At 37.9% G+C, this 24,887-nt stretch overlaps 3 protein-coding genes across 8 annotated transcripts in view; 1 reads left to right on the top strand and 2 right to left on the bottom strand.

Annotated features, from left to right (window-relative positions):
* The window catches only part of gak (cyclin G associated kinase), a 48,810-nt gene extending 31,410 nt beyond the window's left edge, over positions 1–17,400 (top strand). Inside the window, exons 20-28 of one of the 5 annotated variants that reach the window (XM_084113788.1) lie at positions 2,374–2,538; positions 4,493–4,906; positions 5,695–5,829; positions 6,502–6,642; positions 8,508–8,594; positions 8,677–8,937; positions 11,034–11,200; positions 12,545–12,721; positions 15,443–17,400. In XM_084113788.1, coding sequence (XP_083969914.1) covers positions 2,374–2,538; positions 4,493–4,906; positions 5,695–5,829; positions 6,502–6,642; positions 8,508–8,594; positions 8,677–8,937; positions 11,034–11,200; positions 12,545–12,721; positions 15,443–15,544 — 1,649 coding nt within the window. In that variant the 3' untranslated portion in view covers positions 15,545–17,400. Of the gene's footprint in view, positions 1–2,373; positions 2,539–4,492; positions 4,907–5,694; positions 5,830–6,501; positions 6,646–8,507; positions 8,595–8,676; positions 8,938–11,033; positions 11,201–12,544; positions 12,722–15,442 lie in introns of all 5 variants that reach the window. The other 4 variants (XM_084113789.1, XM_084113787.1, XM_084113791.1 and 1 more) reach the window with 4 other exon arrangements.
* LOC311082737 (uncharacterized protein) overlaps positions 1–24,887 on the bottom strand; it is a 212,721-nt gene that overhangs the window by 120,303 nt on the left and 67,531 nt on the right. The gene's annotated exons all lie outside the window — the stretch shown is intronic.
* LOC311083810 (UDP-glucuronosyltransferase 2C1-like) lies at positions 19,936–24,122 on the bottom strand. Of its 2 annotated transcripts, XM_084115554.1 has the most exons (7): positions 23,361–24,118; positions 23,129–23,277; positions 22,487–22,618; positions 21,527–21,614; positions 21,073–21,295; positions 20,827–20,970; positions 19,936–20,105 (listed from the first exon to the last, which is right to left on the bottom strand). In XM_084115554.1, coding segments are annotated over exons 1-7 (1,491 nt in total). In that variant the 5' UTR covers positions 24,115–24,118; the 3' UTR covers positions 19,936–20,104. The 2 variants fall into 2 exon arrangements, with proteins under 2 accessions (XP_083971680.1, XP_083971679.1); XM_084115553.1 differs by lacking the exon at positions 19,936–20,105 and having other exon boundaries at positions 20,323–20,970; positions 23,361–24,122.

Here is a 24,887-nt window from a genome sequence, read left to right as displayed (position 1 = left end):
ACGAAATATGTTATAAAACACCACTCTGCCTCTTTTCGTTTTCATTTAAATAAATTAAACATTATAGGGACACAAATGTGGTTCATGCGCAACGCATATTCATTATTCACTGCACGTTATACGTTATTCTATTTATAACAAAACGAAATTTAAAACACAACCCTAACGTTACCTCTTTTCGTTTAAATAAAAAAAAAATAAACATATTCCAGGCAATATATGCGTTTGTACAAATGTTGCAATAAACATCAGTGATAATCTTGTAATAAAAAAATGACAAGAAACCATATTTCTTTTTGTAAAATTTCAGTTTTATCAATAATAGCCTATATAAAAGTTTAAGTAAAAGGTACAAGAAGCTATACAATAAGAAATAAAGCAAACAATTCAGTCAAATATCCAAATGCAGCGCTCTAGTCTAACATTACAAGTAAAGTTAAATATAAATAGCCTATAACGTTAATATGAAACTAAACTTAGCCCTCAGCCAAAACGATTGACAGGGAACTCATTATATATTCACGAGAGCAAAGATCGCCCGTTAGGTCTACACAAGACGAATTATATCTCATGTTTAACCACTACCGTCGGAGTAAGCGACGAACGTCAGAAGATTAGCCGAGGAAAGGCTCATCCAGCCGGGAAACATGAGCGCCGAGCCCCGCTGAACGCATGGATCTCACAACCGGGGAAAAAAAAAATCATCTTTATAAATAAACCACAGATTTGAGCTTTAAACAACTACATTCTCGCCTGAAAAACTCTTAAAATTACATTTCGTGATACAGTAACAGTAGTATTATATTAAACTGTATATTAAAAAATGGCGCTTCTTATGTTGTCATTCCCCTTGTAGCACGCGCAAGTGACGATTCTCTGTCAACCAATCAACGTCCTGCAGTGAGTCTAGCTCCACCTTTTAGTACCGTTCCACTGTGCTAGGTACCCCAATGGAAGGGTACCTAAAAAGTGGTACGGTACGGTTCGGCATTTTGGTACCATTCACAACTTTTGATAGTGGAAACGCAAATAAATGCGTACCGTTCCGTACCGTACCGTACCGTACTGCTCAGTGGAAACGAGGCATTAGTTCCTCCAAATGGAGTTCCTAGAACTAAAATCGTTCCTAGTTCCTGCGGTGCGAACACGCCGACATCCGGGTACTTTAGCCAATAGTTCTAGGAACTGTGAAAAGGTTCCTCCGGTCGGAAAGCGGCTAATGTATCTTAGAAGGTAACACCATGTAACCTTGCTCTCACTTGAAATGTGTCCCCAAATTAAGTCCTTGAATTTGAAATTAACCAAACTGTGGGAACCCTGATTATTGTTCCGATGCTGCATTCTGTCCAGCGCACCTTCCTTTCCTTCACAGCGGTGCACTTTTGTTCCTCCCTAAAAGCCCAAACTTAACATCTAAATCACCCAAATAAGTGAGTGTTGTAAAATGGAGTCTACTGTTGCTAAACTGCGGGATGTGTTTGATATTAAACAGTGTTGATAAAAGTGTATTAAGCCTCAAAAGAGACACTGTTCCCCAGGAGGCACGCTCGAGTCAGAGCCGAACGCAGATAAGCTAATGGACTTCAGATACGTGCACACACAAAGATGTCAAAATGCCTTTCGTGAGAGTATTCACATAAACACAGTCTTAAATACACGTGCACAGTTGAGAAAGAACACATGTATCAGTTTATTGGATACACCTACACCGGATTTTCTGTCCAATCAAATGCTCTCTAGAATCTAAAGCGTCCACATTATAAATAGACGCTGCGGCTAAAATTGTTCACTTGTTTACACATTTACTATTTTCTACATGGTGAATGGCACATAGTGCACTCTATAGGGGATAGGGAACGATTCAGACAGTGTAAATATGCTTTCCATTGGGGCGAATGAAGTCTGGCTTCGCTTCAGTGTCACGTGAACACACACTGAGCTCTGGTCCAGAGACACGACAGCACAGAACGGATCATATGCGTGAGTCGGCACAGACCACAAAACATATCGGACCCTTTTGAATTCTACCAAGAATGTTGTATTTTAAAGCGATATGGAGGAGAAATGGTTAGACAGACTCGGCATTAGTAAAAGAGACACCAGTGCCATGCAGCAACATAAATGACTCACTTTTCAGACTGCACATCCTCAGCATGATGATGATCACTGTTTTGCTGTAGTAACAGTTCTACAGGGTCTTCCTGTTTCAGTGGAAATTACATCAACACTGAATAACACTACACGCTTCAAGGAACTTCAGTGGGACTTAAAGCTCTCAGATACCCTGCATTCTTGTTTTTTGTCTGCATTATGATGTTATACTTTTCATATTAGTTTTAACCTAGTTTTTTTTTTTTTTTTTTATCTGATCAGGTAAACCAGAGCTTCCACGTCTGCCTGGTTCAACAGCCTGCTACGCCTCTGAACCTCCTCAGCCGGAGCATTCGCCTGAAGGGCCACAGACCGAACCAGATTCCCCTTCTCCTCAAAGCACTGACACCAACGCCAACAGCTTCTTCCAGATGCTTGACTGGGAAGGTATACAGCACATTTATAACACGTTCAGTTAACCTTTTAGAACCTGAAGCTAAAATAGGTGTTTTTCACATATTTAGATTTTTTGACTGTACAATTCTAAAACAATGTGCTATCTTAAGTGCAAGGTGTCATCTTTTTCAGAAAAAGATTAGCTTTCAACAAATTACAGTTATTGACCATATTGCGTGTGGTGAGTTTGTAAATAGAATTTAAACAGACAAAAATAAAAAAACGAGAATAAATTTACTGATTTTTGATGATTTTTGATGATTTTTATTTAGGAAAAAACAGAAAAAAACATCAACATATGAATGAACACATGAATATATTCAAGTTTTTTTTGTGACATTGGGTTGCACAGTTTTCATTTAAGACACTTTTTTTCATACACGCACACATACAAATGCACGCATACATAGGCACGCACACATACACATGCACACACTCTACATGCCTAGATACGTGAAAGTGTAACGGCCATCCGCTTCCCAAGTTTCATTAAAAATCATCCCAATCCCCTCTGCTGCTGTCTAACATTTTTTTCGCCATGTATTTGTTCGTTTCTTTTATTATTTTATGCAATCCAAAACACTCTAACCTGTCGCGTTTTGTATCTCTCTGTTCAAATCCTCCCTTCCCGCGCTGCCAGAAAGCTGCTGTCATTTGCAGACGGAAAGCATGCAATTACTAGCCTGGGAAAACCCAGACAACTTCCGGCAAATTTAGATTTGCTCTGCAAGTAAGTCTGGCAAAGAGCTCATTCAAGGCCATTTCCCCATGCCGAGAAATCGCGGCACCAATCAGAAACGTTGAGGCGGGCTTTACACATGACGATCGCTCTGATTGGTTTTAGGTCTAGCCTATCCAATTGCGCCCAGAGGCATTTGAGAGACGTCCACTCCGACGTCCGTTGGTGAAGCGCACCAACTTTTAAATGCATTATTATATTCAAATTGCAAACACGTGAGGACAGTCTCCATGAAAGACCCACTGGCAGATGAACGTGCTACTACATTTCTCTCAGAAACGGTAGGAAATTAAATTAGATTTAATAGAGGATTTTAACTGTGACAAGATGATTCACAGGGCAGTTTACATGACGGGATGCACGCGACAGATCCGTCCGATAAAGATGACGAAGTAGTATGTCCCAAAGTTGCCTACTTTTTTGCTACACATTCAAAAATAAATACATTTTCTTCACAAAAAGAGTAAATACTTTTATGGCGTAGTGTAACATAGGCGAATTGGGACGCAGCATATGGCTTTACACATGACGATCGCTCTGATTGGTTTTAGGAGTTTAAGGTCTATCCAATTGCGCCCAGAGGCATTTGAGCGACGTCCGTTGGTGACGCCCCTTTGGAAATGAGTTATTAAAGGAGCTTTGCCAGACTATAACTCAGTTACTACTGAGAATGGTCTGGTTTTAACCAGGCTATGCAATTACCGTAATAAGCCGTATATTGTGAAAAGCAATATATCCGAAAAGCGCATGTTGTCTACTGTCAGGGGCAATTTGAATGGTTTTGATAGTGTAAACGGTTGAAGAGTTACGGTAAAATGAATACAGCTTGCTGGTATGTGTCGGCGACGACACAGCCGGTTCTAAAAGGTTAATAAGAACACAAACTCCATACACATTTCCCCCTGATTGTTTGCTGCCTCTGCACATTAAAGGGGAAGTATGTAACTTTTTAAATGTTAAAATTAGGGATGTCATGATTCCTTGATTAAATACTCTATTTAAAAAAATCCTTGATTGCAATTTACTCAATAGCAATTTGACCGTTTATCTGACAAAATACCGGAAGTGGCGTGCCAAGAATCCATGAGCCGCATTATTTGACTGTTATCCAAGGCTGCACGATATTTTAAAACCATTTCAAAATCATAATATAGCATAGTGCTATTGTGAAATTGATTTATGTACTGTATTCTGGTGTATTTGCAGATGGCAGTCAGCAGTTCGATCACTCTGACAGCCAATTGGATGACCAGGAGGACCTGAGTGGTGGCTCGGAGGAGGAGTCAGTGTCTTACTCCGCCCCCATTGATGGGACTCTGTCACGTGACACCAGTGAGCCGCTCTTCGAGGCGGATTTCACAACCACACCGCCTGACCCCCAGCCCGACACAGAGGACCTGCTCGGCCTGAACTCTGACCCCTGTCTTTCAGCCGAGAACATTTCTGTGGTGACGGGTTTGAAAAGTTCTGCTAGTAACAGTGATTTACTAAACGATCTGTTCGCCCCTCCATCCAACGCTGCGCCTCCAGCTACCACAGATGACCTGATCGGAGAAGGTACAGGAGAAGATCTGTTCTTCCCCAACACGTCCAGCCAACCGGCACCAACGGCTAATAAAGGTAGAAGAGATTTCCTGCAAGAGTGTTTAAATAGAGTGTTCAGTACCAAAAGGTTGCAAGTTTGACTCCTGGAAGGCATGATTCACCTATAATAATAAATATAGATAATAAAGATTAAAGATGAAAGTCAAAAATCTAAAGAAATTTATATTTTGGTTAAAGAAAATGAAGCCTGTTTTAGGAAAAATATTATTTTTGGCATTATGAAATTTTTTCCTGATGGCTAATTGATTAATTTTCCTCTCAAATTCTCATTACTATAATGATAAAAAGTGTATATATTGTATTTATACATTTTTATAAAATTTTATAAATTTGTACATAGTCTTTTATGTATTATGCTGATTAATTTTTTTTATTTGTAATTTATTTGTTTTCTTATTATACATAGAGGGTGGAAAAAAGCAACAACATCAGCATTAAATTAAATTACATTTAATTTAATTGTAGATTATGATGAATATTAATGATGAAAATGATGAAATATTAGAAATATTGTAGATAATGATGAAATATTGTCATAGTATTATTTTCATTATTGTATTACAAAAATGGGAATCATCAATGAATATAATGAGAATAGCAGATCCACTGAACACTAATTTAATTTAAAAATAAATAAAACATAATTTGACCAAAATTAGCTCTTTTCTTTAATGCAAAATAAAATAAAATAAAATATTTTGATGTTTGGGTAAATATCACCCAGACATGTTCTTTGATATTTTAATTATTAAAATTAATCATTTTAAAAATATTTGTATAATTTTTCATTTTTCTTTCTGTAGACTTCTTTGACCCCTTTGGTGTGGGGTCAGCGTCTTCAGGGTCAGATCTGTTTGGTGACCTCTTGGGGTCAGACAGTGGAAGTAGTGGGTTCAAAGCTCCGCCTCCTGCATCCAACTCCAGCCTCTTTAACCTCAGTGAGTTCTTCTCCCATTTACATATGAATCAAAGTAGTGTACTAATAAATCATTGGTATCACTTTACAATAAGGTTTCATTAGTTAACATTAGTTAATTACTTTAGTTAACATGAACTAAGAATGAACAATACATCTACAGCATTTATTAATCTTAGTTAAGGTTAATTTCAACATTTACTAATACATTATTAAAATCAAATGTTGTATTTGTTAACATCGAACTAACATGAACAAACAGTGAACAGCTGGATTTTTATTAATTAACATTAACAAAGATGAATAAATACTGTAACATTTGTATTGCTCACGGTTAGTTCATGTTAGTTAATAAATTAAATAATGTTAACAAATGAGGCTTTATTGTAAAGTGTTACCAAATCATTGTTTCATTATTTTAAAAAAGGACAAAAAAAAGTTGTGGTTATTAAGAGCAATGTTTGTTTTGAGATAAAAGGTATAGTTCACCCAAAAATTTAAAATTTCAGAATTTAAATTTTTGGGTGAACTATCCGTTTTAAAGCTGATCTTTTTTTTCTTCTTTTTTTTTTTACTATTTTAAGTATAAATAAATTCAAAGTTCTTTGGTGTTTTTAAAGTAAATGTCAGGGTGTCTGAAAGTGTCTTTCATAAAATATTTCATAAAATTAATATTTATAAAATATTTTGCCAGATAAGTTAGCAGGCGAGACTCCGAAGATGACATCATCAGCGAGTCAGCCTGACCTGTTAGGTGGGTGGGACAACTGGACCACAGGTGGAACCAGCACGACTATTAACATGACCACCGCTGCCAGCAAACCTACTATGAGTGGAGGTCAAACATTCAGTCATTCATTCATTCAGATAACCAGACCTTAAATCAGCCAGAACAGTTACTTGGTGAAGTTGGTAACGCTTTACAGCAGACTAATTTGTTAACTTTAGTTAATGCATTAACTAACAATAATATCAGCATGAAAAGGAAGTTGCCTATTGTTTTTTCTTCCCTATTGATATATATCCGAGTAAAACAGCTTCTCGAATGAAGAAATGTAGGGACTTGATTTTGCTCATGGGGTGGTTGATTGGATGGTTGTGGTTTGCTATTGGTGGATCTCATGTGAGTGACAGGTTGTCCCGCCCTCACGCCAGTAAACGCATCATCAGAAAAAAAAATTACGAGGGCATATGAATTTTTTTTAAATAAACATGTTGACAGATAAAGCATTTATAATAAACACTGCAATATTCCATGAAAAATATACATTTTCTAGTTTGATTTCATGGAGACTTTAACTAACAAATATATTTTACTGCATTTATTAAACTTTGTCTATGTGAGTTAATAAAAAATGTACTTGTTCATGTTGGTATTGGTAACAGTAATAACTTTTGATCTTTAACTCTTTCTCCACCATTTTCCGTCGTTAGAAACAATGTTTCCCCGCCATTGCCGAAAATTTCCGGCTTTCCGTGTTGTCACCGTTGTACGGTAGGGGGCGCTATTACGCATCTTCTGAAATAATACGGAATCTCCTGCTCAAAAGACTTGTGAAGAAGCAGAAACAAGCGATATCATATGTAAGCAGATGCATATGTAAAATATGATCATCAACATTAAACAGAATATAAATCAAAACTGCCTAATGTTACCAATGAAATGTTACCCAGGATGAGCTATAGGACTGTGAAGCTTTGGTGTTGATGGACTCGATCTACTCCATCTGTGTTTTGATCATCGATCTGAATCCAATTCACACGTGTTTTTTTTCTGCTTTTTGCTCAAAATGTTGCTTTTTTTTTATGAAACTTGCCCACATTCAAGTGTTGATAAAAAAAAAAAAAGAATGCATGAAGCTAGAATAAAAAGCAGAGGCTTTGTTCTTTTTTGTTTTTATATATTGCATGTTCACATATTCTTTCAACATAATGTTCTGGGGGCCATGACAATTTTGTGAATATGATGGAAAATGCTGGCGGTGGCTGGCAACGTTTAAAAAACCCTGGCAGGGAAAGAGTTAAAATCCACAAAAAAAGAAAATAAGTAATGCACAGGGAAAAGCCATGACAAAGTCTCCATTGAGCTCATTAATTCTACATTCACTTACTGTATGATTTAATCATCGTTCTGAATCCGGTATGGATGTGGTCTTTGACAAAAACTTGTTTTTCTCAGCTTTTTGCTCAAAATATTGCTTTTTTTATCTCAACTTACCCACATTCAAGTGTTGATAAAAAAAGAATGCATGAAGCTGGAATTTTTTTAAATTTTTTTTAAAGCAGAGGCTTTGTTCTTTCTTTTGATTTATTGCATGTTCAGATATTCAACAAAATGATGATTTTCAGAATGTGAAAATTATCAAAAATGCTGTCGGTGGCTGGCAACATTTTTCAAAAACACCAGCAGGAAAGAGTTCAAATTGAGATTAACATTAAGATGAATAAATGCTAGATAATAGAAATAGATTTCATTGTTAGTTCATGTTAACTAATGTATTTAAAGACTTTGAACAAATGAAACCTTACTGTAAAGTGTTACCATTAAATGTAACAATAACCCTGTTCATACAATCAATGTTTACCGGTCAATCAGCTAATACGATGTTCTGGTTAGTTGTTAGAATACTCATAATCCAGTCATAGCAGCCCATAAAGTGTTTAAAAAGTTTATTTTTGAACCCATCTTTCTTTGTGCAGCCTCAGGACTCTCATCTTTCTCCAAGGCCAAATCTCAGAGCTTTGACCCCTTCGCAGACCTGGGCAACCTGCCCTCAACACTACCTGGTATGTTTTTCTGTTTTAAATGTCAGTGTTGTGTTTGTCATACGTCACTCATATCATGTAACTAACACTGATTTGTGTTTAGGCTCGTCCAGCGCTGGTTTCTCTGGTCCAGGTTATAAAGCGGCGCCCTCTGCTGGTGGCCCAAAGAACTCAAGTCAGCAGTGGCAGCAGAACCCTCGGCCCTCATCTGGCCCGAACAAACCCTGGATGCCTCTAAACTCAGCGTCCAGGCAGCAAACCCAGCCCTCCAAACCTGTTCCCCAACCGGCTAAACCAAACTACGTCCCCAGCTTCAGTGTGATCGGTGGCCGAGAAGAGAGGGGGATCCGTGGGCCGTCCTTTGGTAAGGCTTCTGAACAAAATCCATGAAAGTTGCAAATTTGAAATTATGCCATTTCTAATAATTGTTTGAGCAAAGAATATTCAATCTTGTGTAATACAGCTGTTTGTGCATGTTTCTGCAAAGCCAATGGCAAAAGATGTGAATGCCTGAAACGCCTCGTTTGTAGTCCTGCCATTATTTCCGTGACTTAAGGCCGATATACTCATTAGGAAGTTCTTTTTTGTTCTTCGCTTAGGGATAAAAAGAAGTTTGAAATGCCTCAGCAGCGGTATAGAGGGTATGCACTGATGTCTCTTTACCGCAGGAACACGCACCCTCAGCCAGACTGACTGGCAAAAGAGCTGCTGCATGACTGGATTTAATAGGGGAAAATGCGAGAAACAAATGATAATCAGTCTTAACTAAAGGTTAGACTTGATAGTGTTCCTTACAACTTACCAAAGATCCAGTGATCCATGGATATTAACATGCCACCAGGAATCGAGTTTCCTGACATTTATATGTGCCTGATTTCGACGGCATGAAATACATAAAGCAAATTTGCCTGTGATCACTTTATGTAAATACAATGTAGGTTGTTTCTGTGACAGCGGCGAGAAAGCATCTGATCATAATAGATCATAAAACAGTGTCGCTTTCAATTAGAATAACAACTTCAGATGCCCACAAGTAAAAACACTGGAGAGCTGCTTTATAGTAGAAACTGATCTCGATGGACTCAACCGGAGAAATGAACTGGAAAAGATTTCCACATCAAAGAAGGCGGAGCCTCAGAGCCACACCTACCTATTACATAATCGCCACAGAGCAATGGTACTTTCGTTTGGTGAACTTTTCCAAATAATTGGGCCTGATTTTGTTCAAAATGATGGCAAACCACAGTTTATTCTTCGATTTCACTTGAAGTATATCAGGCTCTTGAGCTACATCACCTTGTTATTTGCATAAAGCTTGCCTTCTCGCTGCTTTGGACCGCACTCAAAGTCCAGTTTGTGATTTTTGCTATCATAATTGATTTTCGATGCCGATTTTGGCTTCCAACGATTATGAAATCAAGGTAAAGTAATTATTACGCCTTCCTTCACAGCGGTGCGCTTTCGTTCCTCCCTAAAAGCCCAAACTTAACATCAAAATCAGCCAAATAAGTGAGTGTGGTAAAATACAGTGTACTGTTGCTAAACAGCGGGACGTGTTTGATATTAAACAGTGTTGATAAAACCGCATTAAGCCGCAAAAGAGACACTGTTCCCCAGGAGGTGTTCTCGAGTCGAACGTAGAGAAGCTAATGGACTTCGGATACGAGCCTAAACACACACACACACACATTTTTGGAGAGTATTCACAAAACACTGTGGGTGATGTCTTAAGTAAATGTACACAGGAAGATTTAATTTGAATCGTTGAGCTATATATACATAAAAAAAGACAAGTAAACATTTAAGAAGAACAAATAAACAAATTGCAAACAATAGCACAAATAAATACAATAAAAATAGAGAGGCTGATAAAATAAACATGGCTTTAAGTTTTTCAGGTGGGTCTAACAGTATATTCAGGGGGAAAAAAAATACCACAGAAATGAAAGTAATCTAATGTAAAATAACAATGGATAGTTTTCATTTCATACAGATTAATGCTTACAATTACAGTTAAAAGTTATTCAGTCAAGAGTAGCGAGTGATTTTCTCTGTGTTTTGCAGCAGGTTTATTAGGCTGCTGTCACTTTAAGAGCGTGCGCACGGATCCAATATACTGTTACACAACATGTTTTCTCTAACTAGTTACATTCCAAAACTGACTGTATTTTCCTGAATACTTTTTGGCATTTTGACATAATTTTGTATGTATTTGACCGTTTAAGCGCAATAAGCCACGAAAAAGAAGTCAAGTTTGAACTCGAGAGCTGCTTGAGACGCGGCTTTATGAGAGAGCTACTTATATAGATCGTGATGATACGCGATTTCGGATGCAGCGAGAGCGTTTCATGCAGAGAGTGACATGAGCAATAATTGTCATGGGCGATTTGGTGCGTTTATGATGCACTAATACATTTCATAAATGTGTTGTGGTTGTTATTGTCTGCTTTTGTTGTACAGATTGTTTCTGTCCTTTAGGTCCGAAGCCCAAAGTGAAAGAAGACGACTTTGAGGATCTTCTGTCCACACAAGGTTTTGGCTCCAAACCTGACAGGAAGACGCCCAGAACTATTGCTGAGATGAGGAAGCAGGAGCTGTCTAAAGACATGGACCCTCTCAAACTTCAGGTACTGATGAGCGTTTAGCACAGTTTCTCAAGAACATATTTCCTGGTGGATGTGCTTTGGGCTTGATGATGATGATGATGATGATGATGATGCTGATTAGTGTTGCACGATGTACCGATACTTCAAAAGTATCGCGATACTCGGAAATTAAAAACGTCACGATACCTAAATTTATCAGTATCGATACTTTAAAAAAAAAAAAACGCCTCCCTATGGATGTCTGTTTTTTTTCCTGACGCACGCAGCAAAGAACCTGCCGCTGTCAGTGTCATGTGACAAACTACAGCGACATGGCTGCATGTGCGAGCACAAGCCCACGACTCGTAGAAAAAGATGACGAGAGGAGTGACATATGGAAGTACGTTGCCTACCTTGCTCTGTTGCACGGTGCACTGATACTTCAAAAGTAAACCGGAAATTAAAAACGTCACGATTCCTTAATTTATTAGTATCGATACTTCTAAGAATGACCGCGTACCAGATTTGTAAGGCCGGCGACACACTGGCTGCGTGTCGTGTCCGTTATTATTTCAGCTCCCATGTAAACTGCCTGCGTGACACACGGGTCTGGGCACAGCTCGAGACGCGCGGAAAACGCGTGCATGCTAGAAATAGAACCGACGCCTATTTTTCACGCGACACGCAAGCGTGTTGGAAGCGTTTCCAGGCAAAATAGAATAGGAAAAGATGTTTCTGTCATTTTGACATGAATACATATTAATCAATGACATTTTGATGTTTGAAAGTTTTGACAAATACAATATAAAATGTAATTTGCACCTCTCAATACAGAACGAATTATTCTGTAGCCTATTTTGCCGTCAACACTGCCGACGTTGTCTTTGCTGCTATATATTTATGTTTAACATGAAGTATAGGCCTTCCACAACTCTCTCCCCACGTCAAATATATCACCAATGAGGCTTATCGTATGTTACCAATATTAAACATTGTTTAATATAATCGCTGTTCATATTTTTATTCAAAGTTCAGAATCAAGATAAAGCTCTTATGTTTCTTATGATAAATGAGATAATGCTGCTAAATTTATATTTTTTTTACCTTGAATGTCATTGCTCTAATTTATTTTTTATATTTTTATATTTCATATTTTGTTCAAATGTTTAATATATCTGCTGTTCATATGTTCATTTATTAGTGTGTTATATAATTAGAATCTTGTCCCGGTTTTAAAATAAAGCACAGCAATGATATTTGAGAGTGTTTCTCCCTTTTCAGGAAAAGTATCGAAAAAGTATCGAAATCGCAATACTTGACTTGGTATCGGTATCGAAACAATAATTTTGGTATCGTGACAACACTATGCTGATGTTTGTTTGTTAGATCTTAGATTGGATCGAGGGGAAGGAGCGTAACATCAGGGCTCTGCTCTCCACACTGCACACCGTCCTGTGGGAAGGAGAAACCCGCTGGAGGCCCGTCAACATGGCGGATCTAGTCACGCCTGACCAGGTGAAGAGGGTCTACAGGAAGGCTGTGCTTGTTGTGCACCCAGACAAGGTATGAGATGTTTACATTACAGCAATGTTCAAAAAGCAAGAAAGTATGAGAATGTGTTTCATATTTTTTTATCAAAACGTATAAACTTGGTCTCTGAAAAAAAAAATCTGCTGACACAGATACGGGCGGAGAAATCTTTTTAAAGGAACACGACGACTTTTTGGGACTTTAGCTTATTCACCGTATCCCCCAGAGTTAGATAAGTCCATACATACCCTTCTCATCTCCGTGCGTGCCGTAACTCTGTCTGACGCACCCACCGCTAGCCTAGCTTAGCACAAAGACTGGAGGTAAATGGCTCCAGCTAGCATACTGCTCCCAATAAGTGACAAAATAACGCCAACATTTTCCTATTTACATGTTGTGATTTGTATAGTCACAGCGTGTACAAATAACAAGGTCACATGAGACACAGCCATCTTCTAACCGTATACATACTGGGAACTATATTCTCAGAAGGCGAAGCACTGCTACTTGGGCGGAGTGATTTGCTCGCTACTAGCTAGTCACGTTGGTTTTGTTGACGGTGCTTTTCAGGTGTTGCGCTAATCACTCCGCCTAAGTAGCAGTGCTTCGCCTTCTCATGTGACCTTGTTATTTGTACACGCTGTGACTATACAAATCACAGCATGTAAATAGGAAAATGTTGGCGTTATTTTGTCACTTATTGGGATTAGTATGCTAGCTGGAGCCATTTACCTCCAGTCTTTGTGCTAAGCTAGGCTAGCGGTGAGTGCATAAGACAGAGTTACGGCACGCACGGAGATGAGAAGGGTATGTATGGACTTATCTAACTCTGGGGGATACGGTGAATAAGTTAAAGTCTCAAAAAGTCGTCCAGCTCAGTTCAGTTCTCATCCAATAGTGTCAGTGCAGTAATATCAATAATATTTCTGAATATTAAGTATCCCCTTCAATTTAAATGTTTTATTTATTGCCTGTATGGATGCATTTTAATTATTTGTTTATTATGTATTTGTTTTTTTATTTACTGTTTGTCTTATTGTTTATTTAGTTTTAAAGGTCCCGTTCTTCGTGATCCCATGTTTCAAACTTTAGTTAGTGTGTAATGTTGTTGTTAGAGTATAAATAATATCTGTAAAATTATAAAGCTCAAAGTTCAATGCCAAGCGAGATATTTTATTTAACAGAAGTCGCCTACATCGAACGGCCCGTTTGGACTACATCCCTCTACTTCCTTCTTTAATGACATCACTAGAACCGTTTTTTGACTAACCTCCGCCCACAGGAATGCTCCCTCAACTCTACCGAAATTCGTTTATGTACTTGCGCACTTCTTATAACTTACTGTGTTTACTCAGCTCTTACGGTGATTTTCTGAAGTCAAACTGACGCTTCATCTTTTGTGTGATGTACAATAAACTTTATTAAACTCATCAGTATATGTTTGATCATCATTCGGACCTGGTCCGAAACAGCAGACTTGTAGGCTATTAATAAATAATGGATACATACAAGCAGATGACAAATACGTTATAATAACCGTAATTAAACTACTAAACTATACCTGTTTCATCTCTATACAGCACTCTGACTCTGTAGGCATTATTGTCCGACTCGAAATGAACACCGTTACTGAGAGTTTCTGATATTATCATCATTCCGTGAGATGAAATTGTCCTGAGAGACTGAGCGCGAGCTCATGAAGCTCCGCCCCCTGGGTCGTCCAGCAGCAGCTTATTTGCATTTAAAGGGCACACACTAAAACAGCGCGTTTTTCTGAGCCCCAAAAAATGACAATTTAAACATGCTGTAAAAAAATGATCTGTTGGGTATTTTGAGCTGAAACTTCACATACACACTCTGGGGACATCAGAGACTTATTTTACAGCTTGTGAAAAGGGGCATAATACGGGACCTTTAAATAATTAGTTTTTTAAGCAATATTTTGAGTATTATTATTATTATTATTAAGCAATATATGAATAAGTAATTTGTATGGATAAACATTTTTGACAGTAATAATAATATACATTTATATGAATACAAGTATTATTTTCATTTAATTTTAGATATGATCATTTTTGTCAAGAAAATAAAAATTAAATATGTTGATTATAGTTAATATGTTAAACAATATAATAATTGCAAATATTAATTAATAATAATAATAAAAGTATTGTTTTCATTTCAGACATGACCATTTGTCAAGTGTTTTATGTTTTTTGTCAAGAAAATTATAATTAAAGCAATGTTAATTATAATTCATATACTAAGCATATATTTTTAATTATTAAAAAGTTTGACAGTAATACAAATTACTGAATTAATATTAATAAAAGTAACAGTTTTATTCTGCATATTTCCAGTTTCACTCTTTCACTCAAGTTACTTATTTTGATGAACAATTATGAAGGTTAAAAAAAATGTTAAAAATATATGTTTTAATCGGTGCTGGTTAAGAGGTTAATCGTGGATTAATCGTTCACTATAAATCCAGTTAAGAAAATAAATAGGGTCAATTTTGATTTGATTCTGACTTCAATTCACTGCTAAAGAATTCAGTTTCTGACATGTTCTACAATAATGGCGTCTCTCTCTCTCTCTCTCTCTCTCTCTCTCTCTCTCTCTCTCTCTCTCCCTCTCTCTCTCTCTCTCCCCCTCTCTCTCTCTCTCTCTCTCTCTCTCTCTCTCTCTCTCTCTCTCTCTCTCTCTCTCTCTCTCTCTCTCTCTCTCTCTCTCTCTCTCTCCGGTCTTCAGGCCACAGGTCAGCCGTACGAGCAGTACGCTAAAATGATCTTCATGGAGCTGAGCGATGCCTGGTCCGAGTTTGAGAACCATGGATCCAAAGCCCTGTTCTGAACGCGCTCAGTGAGCGTCTCCCCTACAGGCACAGCGCTGTCTCTCCACACACACACACACACACACACACACACACACACACACACACACACACACACACACACACACACACACACACACACACACACACGCTGAGAGAGAGGCTGGCAGTGGAACAGATCAATCACAGGAAGAAAACAGACCTCTTATGTTTGAGGAATGGACAGATCTCTTCCTGAACCACCACACACTCTCCCGAGTGAAACCTGTAGCGTTGGATTCCTCCTCCTTCAAAAGGGGACCATGCTAGCATCCTTTTGGCAAACACACTAACACACACACACACACACACACCTGAGACTACAGTCTGTGTCTTGCACTTCAAAAGAGCTTGAAAACTGATGGTTTCTGGGATGAAGACCGACATGATTATCGCTGATCTATTTTATGCCATTCTATGCATCACACTTTTGTCATTCTTTTGTTTTCACCGTTTTGTTTTTCAATCAGTGTGGTTTGTCAATTACTGATGTAAATATTCACTCGACTCGTGTGTGTGTGTGAGGGTGGATCGTGTTCATGTGAAGCGAAAGCAGAGGTTTTGACGTCTCTGTTGGACTTTTCACCACTTTCACTTCAGTTTCATCATGTTTTCACTGATCTCAAGTGTTACTTCTCTCCAGGCGCATCGTTGGAAGGTGTTGTTTGTGTATTTGTAGGTTCAGGGCTCATTTTCTGCAGGTATTCCAGTGACCGAGAAGAAACTTAACTTCAACAAAACCTCTGAGCTCTCCATACATTTTTTTTTTTTTTTTATCTCAACAAGGACCAATCAGAAATGTCTGTCTTATTTATTGTTTTGAAAGCTGTACATGGCTAATGGATGGATATAAAAAGGACTAAAATATCAAATTTATTGTAAACGATGAAACAAGCTGAGCATTTTGCAAAACTAAAATCATTCCAAAGCATCTACTAATATGAATGTGCTTTTTAAGATTATTGCTGGCAATTTGGAATGTAATTGTCTTCTTTCTTTTTTTTTGTATTCCTTGTACTATTATCCTATTTTCAATGTGTTAGCAAGTCTTCACAATATTTTATTTGATGTTTCCACATCCTCTTAATAATGACACTAGAAAGTCCGCACCAATCCCTCGGGTCATCAGGCCAAATTCAGATGTACCCATATCCAAATGTAAAAAACAATAATAATAATCTGATACAACTTATTAGACAATGATGTTAGGGTGGAAATTAATTAGTGTTGTTTTTATAAATATAGCTTCCAATATTTTTGTTATAGAAAATGCTCTATCATTTAGACTGGGACTTTCTGAGATTCTCCATGTACGAGACTTGCAACACAAGAGGCGATACAGTCGGACTGAACAAAACCGAATCCTTCCATCCGTTACTGGGTTTATATGCGGCTGCTGTTAAGAGGACTGATGGGCTGGTTCAGATTGTCAGTTCGTTTTGTGTGATTTTTGGAAACGTTTCAACGTATTCACCCTCCACCAAAGTCATAAATGGTCATAAATGTTTCAGACTGGAGTGTGGCATTTCTGTTCACTGGTTGTATTTAATAGGTTCTGAATTAAATGAATGACTTTGTTCAGTCTAAATAAATGTCCTTATACTTATGGGTAAGATAAGTATATATTCGCAGAATAAGAATATGTAAGAAAATAAACAATGCTGCTGTATTTTGGTGGAGAGTGAATATTTTTTTTTTCTTTCTTAGCTTTCCTTTGGATGTAAAACTACTGTTTCTCACCAGATGCCTCCTGCAATGGAGAACAAAATCATAACACCACGGTCTTAAAAGATATTTTTGTCTTTATTTTCTTTTGACCAATAAACCATAATCATGGTTTTGGGTTTAGATTGTCTTTTATTTTATTTTTTTTAAGCATTAGTCTGTATGTCACCTAATGATACAAATGTAAGTATTTACCATAAGTTAAATTCCTGTAAGAGAATTTACATCTTCAGGTATGGCAATACGATATGTATTTTATTAATACAGTTGAATGTATGCAGAATTGTGCACATCATGCACGTTGTCTAAATGCATGAATTATATTTCAATATATATTTACCTCAGTTGATCAGTTTTAAACATTTGCCATTGATTTTAAAGTATGCAGCACTAGTACACACTGTGGTCTCAGGTTCACGCAGCATCACACGTCATTTCCGTCAGAATGCGCAGATCTGTGACGTCATCCTCATCATTGACCACAGTGCTCTTATTATGAAACTAGAAACTTACATAATTTAAACATCAAATCGATTTAATCCACTTAACCTACAACCAACATAATTTAACTTTGATCTATAACTATTGCAAAATTATAATACTATCTCAAATTATAACCCACTACATACAGAATAATTTTAATCTAGCAGTTGCGCTACAAGTCTATCAATACTACCCAATCTAAAACCGTTAAATGTAAGACCATCATCCATGCAGCAGATCTCTTGATCACCAAACTTGCTCTAATCATCTCGGGTTTAACCGATCATATAAGGAAAACTGACAGGATCACATGAAGAGTTCGCTTGCTTGTTGATGGTCGACAGGTTGTTCGCGATGTGTGAAGTAAACTACTAAAGCAGGCATTTGGCCTTTAAATAAAATAAAAGTCCCGTTGCAATGATTTACAACGACCACTAGGGGGCAGCCACATGTTACTTACCGAGGAATGCAGAGTTAATAGAACGAGAGCGTATTGTTTTTCTCTCCATCGTAATAAATATACATTTATATATTTATTATATTTTTATAATTATTATAATTATTATTACAATTAAGAATTACAGCATTCTAGTTTAGTATTGTGAGATGAGAGGCCATCCAAAGTTGAGTGATGTGGCAGGGCTGTACAGTACATTAACTTTTTTTACACTGGTGCTACAGAGATTGAAAGTTCTGAAAGTACAGAGGTTAAAAAATGTTTTTATACAAACTTTTTATTTATTTGCTAAAAATGGAAGAGTGCAGAATGTTTTGTTCTAAAAACGTTCTGAGAACATTACCATGAAGTTCTAATAATGTTTTCAACGGGTAGTTTTATTTTGGTTCCCAGAATGTTCTCCTAAAAGGTACACAGCAAAAACTCCAGTGATAAAAGTTAATGAGAGAATTAAGTGATTAATTGAGTTATAACTCCCAGATGAATAAAGAGAAAAGATGATCAGACGTTTGGTTATGTTTTGATATCATCATTTGACCTGAATCACAAAACTCATTTACAGCCTAATCTCTGACTTAGATTTATATTGTTGATTACATCATCAAGTGATTCTACAACATAAGATCCAGAATTTTCTTTTTATTCCAAAGGATTTCTTAAAAGTTGTTTTGATGATAAAAAAACAACAAAAAAAACAACAACATTTGTTTAGGCACACACAGACATCAAGAATGAGTGTATGAATCTCAACAATGGTGACAAACGAAATATTTAATTAGGAAAAGGAAATTACTAAGACAATTCAGATCATAATTTATTCATAACGCAATGCATGAGGAATGAGTTTTGATTGGTGGCACCCAGAATGCACTGCAACATGCTTTATTATTGTCAGCATTGTTGAGATTCACTGGCTGAATCTTGATGTCTGTGTGTCTAAATAAAATCTTTTGAACAGAACTTTTAAGAAATATTTTGGATTCTATAGAAAATGCTACAAATCGTATGCTATAAAACCACCAGGCTGCTGCAATCAACAAGGCAAACCTAACTCTCTAAACTTCAGTCCCCTGTTGTAAGTCGATTTGGATAAAAGCATCTGTTAAATGACTAAGTGTAAATGAGTTTCGTGTTTCAGGTCAAATGATGATTGCGGTAAAACATAACCAACACTCCTGGCCAACTTTTATCTTTGTTCATCTGAGAGTTCTAACTCAAATACAACAGCCAGACAAAATCTAAAGTTAGTAGTAAGGGTCAAGAGCTCAACTAAAGCAAACACTGATCACCATAATGGTAACACAAATTCGATTTTCTCCTTCAGTGATTCTGCTTGTTAACATCAGGTGTCTTCAATAATGGTCGATCATCACACAATTAATCACTTAATTATCTCATTCATTTTAACACTCTTCAGTGTTCATTTAAAGGTGGGGTATGTGATTTGCAAAACGGCCGGCAGATTTTGAAAATACACAACTTAAATGGTCCTACCTTCTTTCCTTTGACTCCACCCATTCGAAGAACATGGACACGTGCGAGGGGGATGGGGGGGGGTATGGTACGACCGTTTGATTGACGCACTTACTGTCCAATGATTCTAGGTGGTCTTGGAAATGATTGGCTGGAGTTTTTCGAGTCCTGCTCGTTCCACAGATGATTAAATTGCTTAATTTTCATTTCAGTGAATGAACTCAGTGGCTGTAAGTGGGTTAGGAATAGGATTTTATTAGAAAACATCCTCAAAACATTCTTTGAACATTACATTCAAATGTTTTCTTTAAAACATTAACCAAACCTGTAGGGAATGTTAGCCAACGTTCTGAGAACGTTCCCTGCTAGCTGGGATACCTCTTGCACATCAAAGTTGAACAGATCTGTGGGCAGACATCACTAAATAAATACTCTTGTTTGCAAACTAGCACTAACCCATGACACTCCTCTATGAGACTAATACTGTCAACAGTTGCATCTTTTCTTTAGTTTAGTGCATAGTGTGTGTGTGTGTGTGTGTGTGTGTGTGTGTGTGTGTGTGTGTCACAGATCTAGCATGTCTGCTGGCCACTCCACTGGACAAAATGACTCAATGCAGCTGGGACACGAGTTTTAATCACACAATAGACTACAACTACCAAGTATAATAGCAGTGCGCCATCAATCACACGCAAACAAGCACAATCACTTCACACTATTAAGCGGCTGTGTAATGAACATGCAAAACTGTATCGCACACGTGCTACAGTGGTACATTTATTCATCGCACAGACCAATTTTTCCGCATATATGTCGCACTGTACAGCCCTGTGTGGCGATAAGGAACATCCTATTGACAGCTGAAGTTATAGGTGGAGAGTTGACAGGATATTTTTGAGCTACTGGACCTCAAAAAGACCATTGTGTGGGTGGAGACACAATGTTTAGTGCAATAATAAAACAATAAAAAAAATCAATAAAACAAGTCACTCTTTTTTGCTTTTCTGCTTTGATCTAAAACAGCATCGCATTATGAAGAATTTGCACAATTTAAAGAAGACGTAGAGGACTACAGTCAGGATAGTGAAAAGAAAAGCGAACACATCCAGACAGTGGTACTGGTACCAGGTAAGGTTGTGTGCTTCTACACGCAGGTGTTTAGCGCCTTTATTGCGCATGACGAACTCAATCCAGAACACAGACTCATCCAAAGGCTTCATTGGTCTGTCATGATGAATCCTGGACAGACGCGTTGCATTCTCTTTATACCTGCGGAGATGAAGACAAATAATGTGTCTGTGTATACTGTGTCTGTGTAGTGCAACAGAGAACATAGACTGACAAGAGTCAGATATGATATGAGTGACTCACGAGGGGTCGTTAATGACGGCATTGAGTCCCTCCACCAGCTCTTGCGGCTGCATGGTCTTTATATTGTCTATAACAACAGCAGCACCCTTGGCCTTCATATGAGCTAAATTATCTGGCTGGTCACCAAACATGGGGATCCCGACCATTGGAACAGCATGATATATGGCCTCATATATGCCATTAGTGCCTCCATGAGTGATAAATGCTCTGGTTTTGGGGTGGCCTGAATCAGGAGACAAATATGGATAAACAAACAATGAAAAAGTTGTTGGGACAAACTCCAAATTACACAACCAGACTCAAAAAGAACAATTTAGACAACTCAAATAATAAATTGTTGCATAACCTACTGAATAATTAACATAAGGGCTTCCATTTTTAATTATTTTTTTAAGAAGGAATGACTATTTAAAACTAAAAAAAGTTGCATACAATCACAAATTATAATACAAACCCAATAAATCATTCTGCGGGATCCACTTATAGGTTCTGGTGTTTTCACCAAGAGTATCTGGCTTCTCTCCACCGTATCGCCATAAGACCTGCAACACACACGTGCAAAACCACACACTAAACTGATCAGTGATGATGACAAAGAGATTATAAAGAAACAATACCTGAGTAAATGTGAATGTTCACCTTGATTTGTGAAAAAATGTAACTACTTTCCCTCATTCCAATCGCATAGAGAAGCAGTGCTTATGTGTTCATGATATTTGGGTGTTAAAGATGCTCTAAGCGATGTTGGGTGATGTCACTTATTGTTGACGTTCAAAGTATTGACAAACAAAACAGAGGCTAGCTCGACCCTCCCTCCTCCTCATCCCGTCCCCTCTCCCTCCCTTCCGTGCTTCCTGAAACAGTCATGAACCATTTAGAGAAACCAAACTGGATTTTTTATACTTGTCCAGCAAAAACAGAGCCACCTGAATGTCAGATTGGAAGCCCTTCTGCCGGCGGAGTTCTCGCCACCTTTTGAACGCTTTTCCGATGTAAATTCAGGACGCGCGTTCCTTCTCCTTTTCCCCATTCTTTGTTATTTGTTAGTTGTTGTCGTTGTCGAGGACATCTCTCCTCTAGCTAACTTCCCTCTTCATGATTCTCTCTCCTCCACTCCCCACACCCCCCTTCATGTGCACGCACACTAACCCCCACCCCCAAATCATTCTTGTCGGTTATTGGCTGGAACACTGTTTGTTATGTTTCGTGGTCCAGGCTGGGCCAGTTTGTTTTTGTTGCCGTTTGTGGAGCCTGGGCTGTCTACAGAGGCCGCGTTTTCTTACAGTGTGTTCAGGGGACAGGCAGCTAGCGGATAGCGAGGAGATGTTTGCTGGATGTGACAAAAAATGTTTTGGCCTAAAAAAAACACGACATCGCTTAGAGCACCTTTAAGGGTGTAAGAACGGTCAGTTACCTTCTGTGGGATCTGGGCCAGTGCAGAGGCGATCCTGTTGGTCATCTCTTTGGGAATTTTGTCTATCAAAGATCCCAGAGTGAACACCACAATCCCATCATCCCCTGAACTCTGTACAAACTCCTCCATGTCCTACACAAAAAACACCATTAACTTGTGCTGTGAAAAAGTGATTTTTTACATATATTATTTTTACATAATATCTTAAATATGTTGCCACAGGTACAATTCACAACAGTTTCCAGGTAAAATAATGGTGCTAAAAGCAATTGTTTTTCCTCACAAATTTCAGGCAAACAACAGCGTGACCAGCGCAGTCCGATTCAAGAACAAATGACTTTGGAGACATTTATTTTTAGTAAATCAAAAACATACAGCGCTACCAGTGTAGTTTGATTACTTCTTATGAACCGGTTCTTTTAATGTATAGTTTAGAAATATTCAGTTTATTTGAACTGAATCCATTCAGACTGGTCATCAGTCATCATCAGTCATCATTTGACTCACTGAACTGCAAGTTATTTTCTAAACTCCTCTTGGACTTATGATTAAAATCATGCGGACCCTGTTTGTTTTAAGAAATTCAAAACTACTATCTTCTTAACAGCAAATGAGGTAGAATCTTTAAAAAGACAGATGCACCTTGGGTAAAGGCTTGGCAGGGGTGCAGTGAAGCCCTCCAATGTATTTGAAGTTGGGCAGGAATGGCCGTGGAAACTCAAAATCCCAGTAGGTTCTGATCAACCAGATATCAGCTTTACCCATCATCTCACAATAGGAAGTGGGCCGTCCTGAAATAAATTATTATTATTTTTTAATTAGCTTTTATTTGACGTACAATAATTTTTTTTCCCCTCCAGCTTATTCAACTCACCTAAATATTCAGTGTAATAGCTGTCCGTTTTTTTCCACAGACTAATGGCCAAAGCATCTTGAGAAAGGTAGAACAGCATATTGAAGACTCGCTGGGTAAAGCTCATCTTGTCTGTGAGTTTACTCATGGCTCCAGGAACAAATGATGGTGGAGCTGGTATCTGACCACACATGCGTTCTGCAACTTGAGCGATGGAGAATCGGAACGTGTAAACCAAGGGAATGTCCAGCTTTTCAGCCACAACATCGCTGCAGTAGTAGATCGGATCCGACAAAACAACATCAAACTTTCCATTCCGCAATTTGTCCATCAACTTCGGAGATTTCAGAATGCCGTCACAGTGTGCCAGAGACATAGCCTGATGTTTGGACCCAAAGTCGTAAAATTTAATTAGAATCTGCAGGAAGTTTAGCTGATCCATCTCATACACTGAGAAATGCAGAAATTCATCAATGAAGTTTCGCATCCCCTTTGCATCCATGGACACGTTAAAGGGATGGTAGGAGAAGCGATCTGATTCTTCAGCTTTCATGTAGAGAGAGGCATCCGGCACCAGCACTGTGACATCGTGTCCCCTGTCGATCAATGTTTCCAACACAATCTTCAGATTGATCCAGTGACTGCCCTCAGTAAACCAAACTAAAATATTCCCACACTTTCCAGTTCCAAATACAGTGAGCAGAGAAAGAAAACAGACTATGAGTCTCATGATTGCCAGTGATAAAATTGTGAGATCTTTAGTCTCTTGCCTCATGTGCTGGACTGTCTGGTAAAATTATTAACATATTATATTTTCACAAGTCATGAATCATAAACCTACAAGCTCATAAATCAGCAGGGTAAAAGGTAGAGGCCAAACTGTAAAGCAGATAAAGCAGATTCATTCACGTAGCTTTAAAGGGGTCATGAACTGAGAAATGAAAATTTCCTTGAGCTTTTGACATTTAAGAGGTCATCATACTATAAGAATATCCTATAAGTTTGAAAACTGAAAACTTCCTTGTTAGTCCAAAAACAGGTTTTATTGTAACCAAGCTCAGCGAACGACTCGTTGTGGAATGTGCCTCTTTATGACATAATGGTGCAACGAAAGACAGCCTCGGCGGAAAAAAAACACGCCTACTTCATTATTGCAACTTTGGCCCCGCCCACTAGCGTGTTAGTAAGATGTAGGATCCTAATGCTAGGATTGTGCTTATTTATTTTCTACAATGTGAATGTCTCAGTTGAGCAATATTTATTTGTATTCGTTACATTTCACAGTGGATTCTTTTGTAAATCAGTCACAATTTCGGTGCAGGCTTTGCAAACAGGCTTTTACGATATGGACTCGACAGTAATGTCACAACATGTAAGTAACTGTTAATTCTAATGCCTGATCTGTGAGTCTGTGACCAGCGATTTCTGATATATAATGATTCATTTGTCTATGTGTCAGTAAATCAAACCTGTGACTAAACTGTCAACTTCACATTGTTTCTCTTAGTAGGATGAAAATAATCCTTCTATTTAAACTGTGATTAAATT

This window comes from Abramis brama (genome assembly GCF_963993115.1).
Source record: "Abramis brama genome assembly, chromosome: 5".
In the NCBI taxonomy this organism is placed as follows: domain Eukaryota; kingdom Metazoa; phylum Chordata; class Actinopteri; order Cypriniformes; family Leuciscidae; genus Abramis; species Abramis brama.
The sequence above is the reverse complement of the archived record's forward strand: the minus strand, read 5'-3'. Positions and strand labels throughout refer to the sequence as shown.

What these genes read in the sequence shown, in the direction of transcription:
- LOC311083810 (XM_084115553.1), bottom strand. Translation starts at nt 24,114, where the DNA reads ATGAGGCAAGAGACTAAAGATCTCACAATTTTATCACTGGCAATCATG. An exon ending in TGGCCCAGATCCCACAGAAG is followed by an intron (nt 21,615 to 22,486) that starts GTAACTGACCGT and finishes TGTGTGTTGCAG; the next exon opens with GTCTTATGGCGATACGGTGG. An exon ending in CCCGCAGAATGATTTATTGG is followed by an intron (nt 21,296 to 21,526) that starts GTTTGTATTATA and finishes CTCCTGATTCAG; the next exon opens with GCCACCCCAAAACCAGAGCA.